This window comes from Schistocerca gregaria, chromosome X (assembly GCF_023897955.1).
Source record: "Schistocerca gregaria isolate iqSchGreg1 chromosome X, iqSchGreg1.2, whole genome shotgun sequence".
NCBI lineage: Eukaryota > Metazoa > Arthropoda > Insecta > Orthoptera > Acrididae > Schistocerca > Schistocerca gregaria.
This window is the reverse complement of record NC_064931.1, coordinates 492,404,308-492,417,349: the sequence shown is the minus strand read 5'-3', so window position 1 is coordinate 492,417,349 and position 13,042 is coordinate 492,404,308. Positions and strand designations below refer to the sequence as shown.

Sequence of the window (13,042 nt, the reverse complement as noted above, 5' to 3'; positions counted from 1 at the left end):
ATTGGACTCATCAGTTCCTAACTACTGAATTCATCTGAAAGTATGGGTATGCTATACAGCTTTCTTCAGACAATGTTCATTCCATACTCATAGTTATCATAGGTTTTTAAAAATTAAAAAATATCATATAAAGTGTTCGTCATACTTATGCTGCAGAACAGCTGTATTAAACACTGACTGAATTACTTTACGAAATTTTTAACTTTCCCTTAACCACACGAAACTCTTCTTAATCCTAACAAATCTACTGACGTTGGCCACGGAACAATCCCGGGCATTCTGAAGATATTTCAATAGACGGTAGATGCTTTTCCAGACGATTGTTAGCTCAGGTTGTGTGAGCATTCTCACTATTTCGTAGAGCAAACGTACCTGACAGCCCAATGTTTACCTTATATTCAAAGAATGGAGACAACGAACGTGAAAAGCTAGTACCATCTAACATGTTTCCACCGGAAATAAATGTGACTAGTATGTATAAATGTAGCATTTCTCTATAGACCGACAAAAATTTATGGCCTATAAATCTATTGAATATCAGTGTGTAATAAGTTATGCATCGTTATTTATAACAACAAAGTAAAATTGTGGAAAGTTTCCTACGTCTTTTCTATATTGACCAGTTAAATAAACAATACAAAACTTTGATAAAAATTGACTTTCAAATTGCAATATTCAGCGATATGCAGGTCTTTTTGTCAGATATGTAATGTTCTTGCAAATTAATATTCTTAATCAGTGACAATTGCAACTGTGTTTATTCTAACAAAAAATGATTGTCAGTATCTGACGACTATGGAATATTTCCAACTGGAAACACTTTATCATACGTTTCCAGCAACCTGACGTACATCTCAGTAGTATCGTCTACGGAGCTGGAAACGTACTATCTTTGTTTAAGTAAGCTGTGGCGCTGATCAGATGCAAATGATGCCCTATAGCTTTATTTTTATGTAATTTCGGCTGTTTTAGGTGCAGAAACGACTTTCAAATGTCAATGGGATTTTCTTATGAGGTAAAAATGCCATTAGAGACAGTGACTGAATTACTGGCAACTTAAAATACGGCTCCTGACAGATACTGCACTGATTTTCACGTAGAAAATAACAACTCTTTTATAACAGGCATAAGTTTGTATCAGACATAGAACTTCATCAATATTACATTTCCAAAATCTTTAAACTTGCGTAATACCGATATTGTATATTATAATACGGATTTTACGAGTGATATACAGGGTTGTAATACACTGTCCAATCAGTTGCTTGTAATCTTTCACAATGTTGTGTAATAGTATAAGTTGTAAGTATGATTAATAATAAGGCACATATTTGGAATATGTTACGTGGCATTCAGAAAAAGCCATAATGCCCTGTTTGCCACTTGCCAATAACTAATTGCAATGGCATAAAATTGGTTAGTATAATATGTGGCTCGCAGGTAGACGACCATGACTATTATTGGCCTTCCATAGCGCAATAATACTTTGCACACCACTTAAGTCTCTATGGTTTGCGTGAATAATCAAATAACGTTTTCCGTGATTCTGTGTGTTTACCAAGCCGAATTTTTTTCTGAGACATTGTTGTCAAGTTTATTCACTGGATGTCCATACTGCTTCGCTGTTGTCTCTGCTTACAGAGACAGAAAACGAACTACATTAGAAGGTACAAAACATTAAATGCCTAGTCTCGTTAAATCACAATTTGGTGACTTAATCATGACGAAAGCAGGCGCTGATAACGAATTACGTCGTGTTATTTATAGCACTTTTTAGTCATCGTGCACAGAATTCTGGCCCTATCTCATAGGCAACATTAACTAATGAGAACCAGTTGAAAAATTCCTCAGAATTCTATTCATATTTTTTGACCTACTGACCACTCAACTAGAAAATCATAAAATTAATTTTGTTTTTGCTTTTGTTTCTATTGTAACACGTGGTTTATGACACCTTTAGGCAATTTCTTACTGAAATTGAAACAGGAACCAGACGTTATTGTTAACTTCATTTACCTTAATAAAAGAGGGTCGTTGACGTCTTTGAACCTGCTTACAATATACTTCCTGTACAATGTCGTTGCCATTTAGTTGTTGATAGTGGGGTGTGAGTCCCTATCAGAAAATTACGAGTAATTTCGGGCCACACCGATCAAAATTTGGTTGAATGCCTGCACTATTGGCATAATTTTTTTTTTTGAAAAATATTTGATTTATTTTTATCAAGTACAATAAAAACTATAGCCGCCTGATCACATTCTTTAAGGAACAAATCACATCTTATGTGTGCAACTTCTGTTTTGTAGAACTGTAGACTAAATGGCAGTGACAGGTTGCTCTCTTAATTTCGCTCACACACTCTTTCCATTACCACATAGCCACCATCTCATAATGTTGCCAGTCTTAGAAAATACAGCATTATGAGAGACCTATTTGAGACCTTAGCTTATTACAAGCCAAAGCTATTCATCATCAGTCATAGTCACGGATCACACATATTATTTCGTTTCGCACCAATAAAATTAAGTAATAATTTTATCTTTTTGTCTCTCTGAGCTGTAATAACTGTCCTGAGAGACAAGCATTTGGTTACATACTTGAGAATATGCGATTACTTTGACAGTTTTATCTTAGATCCTTTACCGAAAGGATGACCAACAGACTCCAGAATACGATCTTTTTTAAGTCGGTTTCAATTGGCGTTCTTCTATAATAAATATTTACTTATGGACATTTTAACAATCACTTTATAAATAGTTAAATAATGGTTCTGTTTCCAGTACAGTTTCACAGGACACGGCACATAAAATCTTACGACACGTAAGTGGCAGAAAAATTGCTCCAAACAAAACTGATGTTGCAGAGCTACAGCACTTAATTTCCACTCGTCAAATGACGTACTTTTCCAGACTTTATATGGATGAGTCTACAAGACTAATGTAATTGGATTGATAAATACTACTTTATTCTGGAAGATGCTGCGTTTGTTTCGACTAATGAGATGCTGCTATTGAGCGAATGGCTTTTAACAGCTTATTCGTCGACTTTTTACTCCGTAATTCTAGTAACGAGTGATTCAGGAGCCAAATCATCACGCACTACTCATCTATAAAGATATTCCTGCTGAAACACATCTTCGTCTAGAGGGGATTACATACGAATGTGATAATTTGCCAATGCCCTTTACTACAAATTGATCCAGTAATTGAACGTGTAAACCGGTGCGTATTATAATGACCTCTGAAGAGAAAATCACACTGTAAACGTGAAATATGCGTAAACTTTTCAGATTAATGGCCTTTTAGTATGAGTGATTTAGTACTTGGATTTGTTAAACTTTCTACATGTTGTAGAAATGTAGGGCACACTTATCAAAAGAAAAAATAAGAATGAAAAACTAAGAGAGAATATTTCGGTTTAAATTGGCCGTAAGAGAGTGCTGCAGTTTTTTCCTCTAGTGTTGAACCTGTATATCGAAAAGGCAATAAATAAAATAAAATAAACAACGATAAGTGAGTTTACAATTTAAGGTAAAATGATGCCAAAGATATGATTCGCTGATGAAATTGCTGATCTCTGTGAAAGAGAGGAAGCATTACAGGACCTGTTGAATGGAATGAACAAACTACTGCGCACAGAATGAGAACTGAGAGTAAAGCAAGAAAGACAAAAGTATTCAGCCGTAGAAAAAGTAAAGTTAGAAAGAAACTTAACATCAAAGTTGCGCATTACACATCATACGAAAAGGAATTCTGCTCCCTTAGAAGCGAAATAACGCATTACCATCGAAGCAAAGGAAGGCATAAGAATCAGAATAGCTTAGGCACAGGGCCAAAAGAAGTCTAATATCAAACATTGTCCTTAATTTAGGAAAGAAATTTCTGAGAACTTCCATCCGAAGCAAAGCGCTGGATGGAAGTCAATCGCGAACTGTGGAAAACCGGAAAAGAAGAGGAACGAGACGTTTGAGATGTGGTGTTCCAGAAGGGTGCTGAAAGTTAAGCGGTGTGATAGGAAATGAGGAGAGAAAGGCGCAGGATGATAGCATATGTTTTAAGACACCAGGAGATAATTTTCATGGAACTAAAGGGGCCTGCAAAGAGGGAAAAATTGAAGAGAAAGCAGCGGTTGGAATATATGCAACAAATAGCGGAGTGCTACTTTGAGATTAAGAGATTGACGTAGGAGATTAAATGTTGGCGGACCACATCAAAATAGTCAGAAGACTGATGTCAAAAAGAAAAGAAAAAAAACATGAACGAATTTGGGTACTTTTTTACACTTAGAATTACTATCCTATCATTGGCCGATATGTATGGTGAGACAATGGGCTTTGAAGCTCTGCACCGAGATCACGACTCGAAAACTTTAAGAGGGTTCTTTACTGTGTGCACCTCGTCCCTATATTTTGGCGTCTGCCTGCGAAGCTCGTCGAGAACCTGTGTGTCGTTTGGTCATTGTTTTCAGTCGGCCGACCAGATTCGTTTACTTGACTCATTACGCTGACAGTCCGCTCGCATCACTGCTGCCGTCCGCCGTAACGATCGGATCTCGGTGACACGGAGCAGTAAACATTCAATAAACACTTTCCGAAACATCTTTTCCGTCAGGAAACAGTGAGGTGTACTTTATTTTGTACCATATGTTGTTATTGAGTTTACAGGCACCATTTCTCCTGTATTTACGAACGTTCTTGCCACATCAGGAAGGGAAATAGACAAAATCTGTCACATTTATGCATAACATAAGGATGTCATACAGCGGGCAAAACGTAAATTCCCTAATATTTTGATTTGCTTGTTCACAAAACAGCAATTATATACTGAAATTTTCAATTACAGAATGTAGTATTTTCAATTCTAACTTTTTACGAATGCGAAATATCCCTTACGCAAACGACTGTCTAATATACGCTCCACTACATAATATTTCGTGCTTGGTGGCCTTTGCATCTATTGCCTAAAAATTGGTATCTGCAGTCTTTTTTTAATTATTGGCTTTAGCTACACAACAGTTTGTTTTATTGGCACACTAGTGTCGACGAGCGGCCTAATTAATTGGTATGGAATCACACTCACATAAATATACTACGCGATCATTTCTTTCCTGTTAAATTCGAACTTTCTATGGACACTCAGTACCGCTATATTAAATTCCATTACTATGACTTAACTAGGACTCGAACCGGCGACGTCCGTCTTTTGAGACAGCGACGATACTCTGAGATCAAAAATGCCAGATTTGTTTTACTCTTCTTTCCTTGCAAACATAGTAGGTAGTCTCGCAACGGGCAGAAATTGAAAATTGTTGCCGGTGTTATAACATGGCTAATCTGGAAAGATTATTCGCAACATCCACGCTTGGAGGAGTGACTTGCGCATGCGCGGTCGTCCGCTGCCCCGTGCTACCACGGACGAAAGTAACCGACCCGCGCATTGGTAGCTAGTAACAACAACTTACAACTACGCAAAACTCGAACAGCCACACCCAGATATGAGGGTGTATTCCCGCCCCCCTGTATTTCTGCTGTGTTGTCACCATTGTTTTCCCGCCTATTCCGTTGTCTTCAATAACAAAGAGGAGAGGTATATGGCCGGAAAGATCTAAGCACATGGAAAGAGTCGGGCGTCGGTATCACCGTACACCGCTGCGACTGGGATGATGAGATCAACTGCAGTTCTCAACGTAGATCATCTGTCCGGTTACAGAATTACTGCTCGTGTTCTGCACTCAGGATCTGGTCGGTTTCCCGCCTTGTGGCGCCTCTAATTTGCGAATGAAAGGATCGAGGAGAGAGCAGACGACGTGAGAGCGGTCGGGACGCGACTCACCCGCTGCAGCAACAGCTGCGGCCGGTTGTCGAGGGGCGGCGGGGTGTCGGCGGTGCTGGGCCCGGGGGTGGGCGCGGGGGCGGGCGCGGGGGTGGGCCTGGCCAGCATGCTGGCGCCCACGCGTCTCTGCAGGTTGCGCAGCGCGCTCGCCTCCTCGCGCCGGCGGCTGGGCCGCGGGCCGTGCGTGCCGCACCCGGGCGCGAAATTGAACGGCAGGGCCTCGACCCCGCCAGGGGCGGCGGAGGCGGCGGCCGCAGCGGCGGCGGAGGCGGCGGGGGCGGCGGCCGCGGCGGGCGGCGCGGCCACGGCGGCGGACAGCAGCCTGCGGCCGGCCGGCGCGGGTTCCATGGCGTCACTGGCCCAGCATCTCCCGCCGCCACAGCCGCGCATCGATCGGCCGCCGGCGCCAGCGCGCACGCTCCACGCCTTGGCCTCACGCCGCTGCCCGCACGCCACGCCGGCTCCCGGCGCACACGCCTGCTCTTCTCATCTCTCACAATTTCTCCATATGTCAAACTGCCTACTACGCCAAGATGAATTATTCGTATACGTCTCGAAAACTGTAGACACAGTGCACAGCCATTTTTCTAATTTTTTTTCTTTACGAATGCTCATTTTCCTAAACGATTAAAGCACTCAGTAGTAAAACGCTCTATAAAAAAGAAGAATGGGATAATTCAGACAAGTTTGCTCTATTTGTATGCCGACGGTGTTTGAGAAAGTTACTGGAGACTGATATACACTGAGGCTTTCCGGCAGTCGTTCTTCCGGCGAACCATACGCGACTGGAACAGGAAAGGGAGGTAATGAGAGTGGCACGTAAAATGCCCTCCTCCACACACCGTTGAGTGGCTTGCGGAGTATAAATGTAGATGTAGATGTAAGCGACAAAATTAGTAGGATGCCTGTTAATAACGTGTCTGCCCGACGTAATGCAGCAACTCGACGAGGCACGGACTGAACAAGTCGTTGGAGATCCCCTACAGAAATATTGAACCACGCTGCCTCTATAGCCGACCTTAATTCTGAAAGTGTTGCCGGTGCCGAATTTTGTGCACGAACTGACCTCTACATTATGTCCTATAATTCTTTGATGGAACTCATGTCGGGTGATGTGGGTGGGCCAAATCATTCGCTCGAATTGTCCAGAACAACTGTGGTCCGGTGACATAGCGCAACGCCTTGTTGATAACTCGGGGCTTGCCGGAGTGGCCGAGCGGTTCTAGGCGTTACAGTCTGGAACCGCGCGACTGCTACGGTCGCAGGTTCGAATCCTGCCTCGGGCATGGATGTTTGTGATGTCCTTAGGTTAGTTAGGTTTAAGTAGTTCTAAGTTCTAGGGGACTGATGACCTCAAAAGGTAAGTTCCATAGTGCTCAGAGCCATTTGAACCATTTTTTGATAACTTGGGTCCATCGCTTCGTGGGATCTGCGCCACACTCGAAGCCTACCAGCTAAAATCGGGACTCATCTGACCAGGGCAACCGATATTGTCACGAGCCCAGGAGACGGGCGGCAGGCAATTTCGTGCTGTTGGCGAATGTAGTTGCGTCGATTGTCTGCTGTCATAGCCCATAACGCCAAATTTCGCCGCACTGTTCTACCAGATACGTTCGTTCTACATCCCACATTGAATTCTGCAGTTAATTCAGGTAATGTTGCATGTCTGTTAGCACTGACAAAGCTACGCAAACGCCGCTGTTCTCAGTTGTTAAGTGTAGGCCGTTGACTACTGTGATTTCCGTGGTGAGAGGTAATGCCTGACATGTGGTATTCCCGGCACACCCTTGACACTGTGGATCGCATAATACTGAATCCACAACGATTTCCGAAATAAAAAGGGCTATGCGCCTAGCTCCAACTATCATTATACGTTCAAAGCCTGTTAATTCCCGTGGTGTGGCCATAATCACTTCGGAAAGCTTTTCACACGGATCGCCTGTGTACAAAGAACAGCTTCACCAGTGCACTGCCCACTGCCCTCTTATACCTCGTGTACTCGATACTATCGCCATCTGTATATGTGCAGATTGCTGTCCCGTGACTATCACCTCAGCGGTTAACGGTAATTGATCATTTCGGTTCACGTAATTCGCTGTCAAACGTACAGTTTGGTTTCAGAAGAGGTACAACTGGCCGCCCGGGTTAGCCGAGCGGTCTGAGGCGCTGCAGTCATGGACTGTGCGGCTGGTCCCGGCAGAGGTTCGAATCCTCCCTCGGTCATGGGAGTGTGTGTTTGTCCTTAGGATAATTTAGGTTCAGTAGTGTGTAAGCTTAGGGACTGATGACCTTAGCAGTTAAGTCCCATAAGATTTCACACACAAAAAGGTACAACTTAAAACACTATATGCTCTTTTCTCTGTGAGGCAGTGGACGGATTAAACAATAAGTTGCCAATACTAGGCGTCTTCTTCGATTTCACTAATTAATTTCATTGTGTTTATCATAAAATGTAGGTGCCGAACATGGACGTTTATGGAGTAAGAGAAGTAGCTCACAATTGGCTCCTCTCGTACATTAAAAACAGAAACCAAAAGTCCATTCTCCACAGTAATGAGAAAATTTACGAGGTGTCGTCTGATTGTAGCATGGTTAATGGGGGTGGGGGAAGGGCGTCTCAGCGGTCAGTGCTGCGACCACTAACGTTTCTTCTCTTTCTTAATATACAGCCACATTTTTTCTGCTATTTCGACAGATATTTGCAACTTCGCTACTGCATTCTATACATTGAATGATCCCAAACAAATACCAATCATAATGTTTTTTGTACTTTGCGCAGTGTTGACAGAAACCGTCAGTTTGTTTCGCATTACAAACAAAATGATTTTTAAAGCTGAATTTTACGTGTCGATTCGATAGAGCGATCCCAAATTAGTCTAGTTTGATAATCGTTCTATCTGTTGAACACTACTGGCCATTAAAACTGCTACACCTCGAACATGAACAGTTCTATGAAGTTTGCAGCAGCATAGACTATCAGCTCGGAGACCATGGCTGCGGTTACCCTTGACGCTGCATCACAGACAGGAGCGCCTGCGATGGTGTACACAACGACGAACCTGGGTGCACGATGGCAAAACGTCATTTTCTCGGATAAATCCAGTTTCTGTTTACAGCATCATGATGGTCACATCCGTGTTTGGCGACATCGCGGTGAACGCACATTGGAAGCGTGTATTCATCACCCTACTGGCGTATCACCCGGCGTGATGGTACGGAGTGCCATTGGTTCCACGTCTCGGTCGCCTCTTGTTTGCATTGACGGCACTTTGAACAGTGGACGTTACATTTCAAATGTGTTACAACCCGTGGCTTTACCCTTCATTCGATCCCTGCGAAACCCTACATTTCAGCAGGATAATGCACGACCGCATCTTGCAGGTCCTGTACGGGCCTTTCTGGATACAGAAAATGTTCGACTGCTGCCCTGGCCAGCACATTCTCCAGATCTCTCATCAACTGAAAACGTCATGTCAATGGTGGCCGAGCAACTGGCTCGTCACAATACGCCAGTCATTAATCTTGATGAAGTGTGGTATCGTGTTGAAGCTGCATGGGCAGCTGTACCTGTACACGCCATCCAAGCTGTGTTTGACTCAATGCCCAGGCGTATCAACGCCGTTATTACGGCCAGAGGTGGTTGTTCTGGGTACTGATTTCTCAGGATTATGCACCCAAATTGCGTGAAAATGTAATCACATATCAGTTCTAGTATAATATATTTGTCCCATGAATACCCGTTTATCATCTGCATGTCTGGTGTAGCAATTTTAATGGCTAGCAGTGTATTAACTGGTACAATAAAACACGAAGAATAACCAGTACTCCAAAGGACACTGACCACCAGGCTGTTGCATGGCGGTAGCAATCAGCGCGGGCCAGGGTAGTGCTGTCGCTACTGGAGTACAGGTTATTCTTCGTGTTTTATTGTCTCTATTTATACATATCGATAATACAAATATCACTCTAGACTAATTTGGGCTCGCTCTTTCGAATAGACACGTAAAATTTCGTTTTAAAAACCATTTTGTTTGTAACGGGAAACAAGCCGACGCTTTCCATCGGCAACGTACATCGAATGAGAGACGTGACGAGCAGTATTTGTTTGGGCTGACCAAAGCTACATATTGCAAAAACGAAACGGGAAATATGTGCCGAGACGCCAGAGAAAATACGCCTGATGATTCATAGGGGAGACACAAAAATGGCTCTGAGCACTGTGTGATTTTAACTTCTGAGGTCGTCAGTCCCCTAGAACTTAGAACTACTTAAACCTAACTAACCTATGGACATCACACACATCCATGCCAGAGACAGGATTCGAACCTGCGACCGTAGCGGGGGAGACACACAGTATGTAAATAATATACCTTCCAATATGACAGTTTATTCTTAAATATTTCAGTTTACTAATTACATTAGCTTGGCAGTGAAGGACGTTGAGTACTACATATGACACGTATCAAATACTACATTTCAAGGGATAAGTTCATGGCTTGTTGAAAATAAATTCATGCTAAATCATAGAAAGGCACAGTTTTCACAATTTCTAATACACAATTCAACTAAAACTGACATTTTGATTGCACAGATAGGCATATAATTCGTAAGTGTGAACAATTCCAAGTTCCAGGTGTTCAGATAGATAGCAAATTGTCACGGAAAGCCCACGTTCAGGATCTTGTTCAGAAACTGAATGCTGTTATACTTACCATTAGAAATGTATCTGCAGTAAGTGATATTCCAACACTAAAAGTAATCTACTTTGCTTATTTTCATTCGAATATGACTTGTGGCATTATACAGGGATTATGACACTGGCGTTGCAACATATATATACACTCCTGGAAATGAAAAACGAACACATTGACACCGGTGTGTCAGACCCACCATACTTGCTCCGGACACTGCGAGAGGGCTGTACAAGCAATGATCACACGCACGGCACAGCGGACACACCAGGAACCGTGGTGTTGGCCGTCGAATGGCGCTAGCTGCGCAGCATTTGTGCACCGCCGCCGTCAGTGTCAGCCAGTTTGTCGTGGCATACGGAGCTCCATCGCAGTCTTTAACACTGGTAGCATGCCGCGACAGCGTGGACGTGAACCGTATGTGCAGTTGACGGACTTTGAGCGAGGGTGTATAGTGGGCATGCGGGAGGCCGGGTGAACGTACCGCCGAATTGCTCAACACGTGGGGCGTGAGGTCTCCACAGTACATCGATGTTGTCGCCAGTGGTCGGCGGAAGGTGCACGTGCCCGTCGACCTGGGATCGGACCGCAGCGACGCACGGATGCACGCCAAGACCGTAGGATCCTACGCAGTGCCGTAGGGGACCGCACCGCCACTTCCCAGCAAATTAGGGACACTGTTGCTCCTGGGGTATCGGCGAGGACCATTCGCAATCGTCTCCATGAAGCTGGGCTACGGTCCCGCACACCGTTAGGCCGTCTTCCGCTCACGCTCCAACATCGTGCAGCCCGCCTCCAGTGGTGTCGCGACAGGCGTGAATGGAGGGACGAATGGAGAGACGAATGGAGACGTGTCGTCTTCAGCGATGAGAGTCGCTTCTGCCTTGGTGCCAATGATGGTCGTATGCGTGTTTGGCCCCGTGCAGGTGAGCCCCACAATCAGGACTGCATACGACCGAGGCACACAGGGCCAACACCCGGCATCATGGTGTGGGGAGCGATCTCCTACACTGGCCGTACACCTCTGGTGATCGTCGAGGGGACACTGAATAGTGCACGGTACATCCAAACCGTCATCGAACCCATCGTTGTACCATTCCTAGACCGGCAAGGGAACTTGCTGTTCCAACAGGACAATGCACGTCCGCATGTATCCCGTGCCACCCAACGTGCTCTAGAAGGTGTGAGTCAACTACCATGGCCAGCATGATCTCCGGGTCTGTCCCCCATTGAGCATGTTTGGGACTGGATGAAGCGTCGTCTCACGCGGTCTGCACGTCCAGCACAAACGCTGTTCCAACTGAGGCGCCAGGTGGAAATGGCATGGCAAGCCGTTCCACAGGACTACATCCAGCATCTCTACGATCGTCTCCATGGGAGAATAATAGCCTGCATTGCTGCGAAATGTGGATATACACTGTACTAGTGCCGACATTGTGCATGCTCTGTTGCCTGTGTCTATGTGCCTGTGGTTCTGTCGATGTAATGATGTGATGTATCTGACCCCAGGAATGTGTCAATAAAGTTTCCCCTTCCTGGGACAATGAATTCACGGTGTTCTTATTTCAATTTCCAGGAGTGTTTATATATAGGGTGAGTCATTACCGCTGGATATATTTCGTAAACCACGTCAAATACTGACGAATCGATTCCACAGACCAAAAGTGAGGAGAGTGGCTTGTGTAATTGGTTAATACAAACCATAAAAAATGCACGGAATTATGTTTTTTAACACAAACCTACGTTTTTTTAAACGGAACCCCGTTAGTTTTGTTAGCACATATTCACGCCTCTAGCGACACCACTGGAGGCGGGCTGCACGATGTTGGTGCGTGAGCGGAAGACGGCCTAACGGTGTGCGGGACCGTATCCCAGCTTCATGGAGACGGTTGCGAATGGTCCTCGCCGATACCCCAGGAGCAACAGTGTCCCTAATTTGCTGGGAAGTGGCGGTGCGGTCCCCTACGGCACTGCGTAGGATCCTACGGTCTTGGCGTGCATCCGTGCGTCGCTGCGGTCCGGTCCCAGGTCGACGGGCACGTGCACCTTCCGCCGACCACTGGCGACAACATCGATGTACTGTGGAGACCTCACGCCCCACGTGTTGAGCAATTCCGCGGTACGTCCACCCGGCCTCCCGCATGCCCACTATACGCCCTCGCTCAAAGTCCGTCAACTGCACATACGGTTCACGTCCACGCTGTCACGGCATGCTACCAGTGTTAAAGACTGCGATGGAGCTCCGTATGCCACGACAAACTGGCTGACACTGACGGCGGCGGTGCACAAATGCTGCGCAGCTAGCGCCATTCGACGGCCAACACCAAGGTTCCTGGTGTGTCCGCTGTGCCGTGCGTGTGATCATTGCTTGTACAGCCCTCTCGCAGTGTCCGGAGCAAGTATGGTGGGTCTGACACACCGGTGTCAATGTGTTCGTTTTTCATTTCCAGGAGTGTATATATATGTTGCGACGCCAGTGTCATAATCCCTGTATAATGCCACAAGTCATATTCGAATGAA

At 44.8% G+C, this 13,042-nt stretch overlaps 1 protein-coding gene across 1 annotated transcript in view; it reads right to left on the bottom strand.

Moving 5' to 3' along the window:
- LOC126298157 (Golgi-associated plant pathogenesis-related protein 1-like) overlaps nt 1-13,042 on the bottom strand; it is a 374,557-nt gene that overhangs the window by 335,009 nt on the left and 26,506 nt on the right. The window contains exon 2 of the mRNA XM_049989467.1: nt 5,832-5,886. Within this exon, the coding sequence (XP_049845424.1) occupies nt 5,832-5,886 (55 nt within the window). The remainder of the gene's footprint in view (nt 1-5,831; nt 5,887-13,042) is intronic.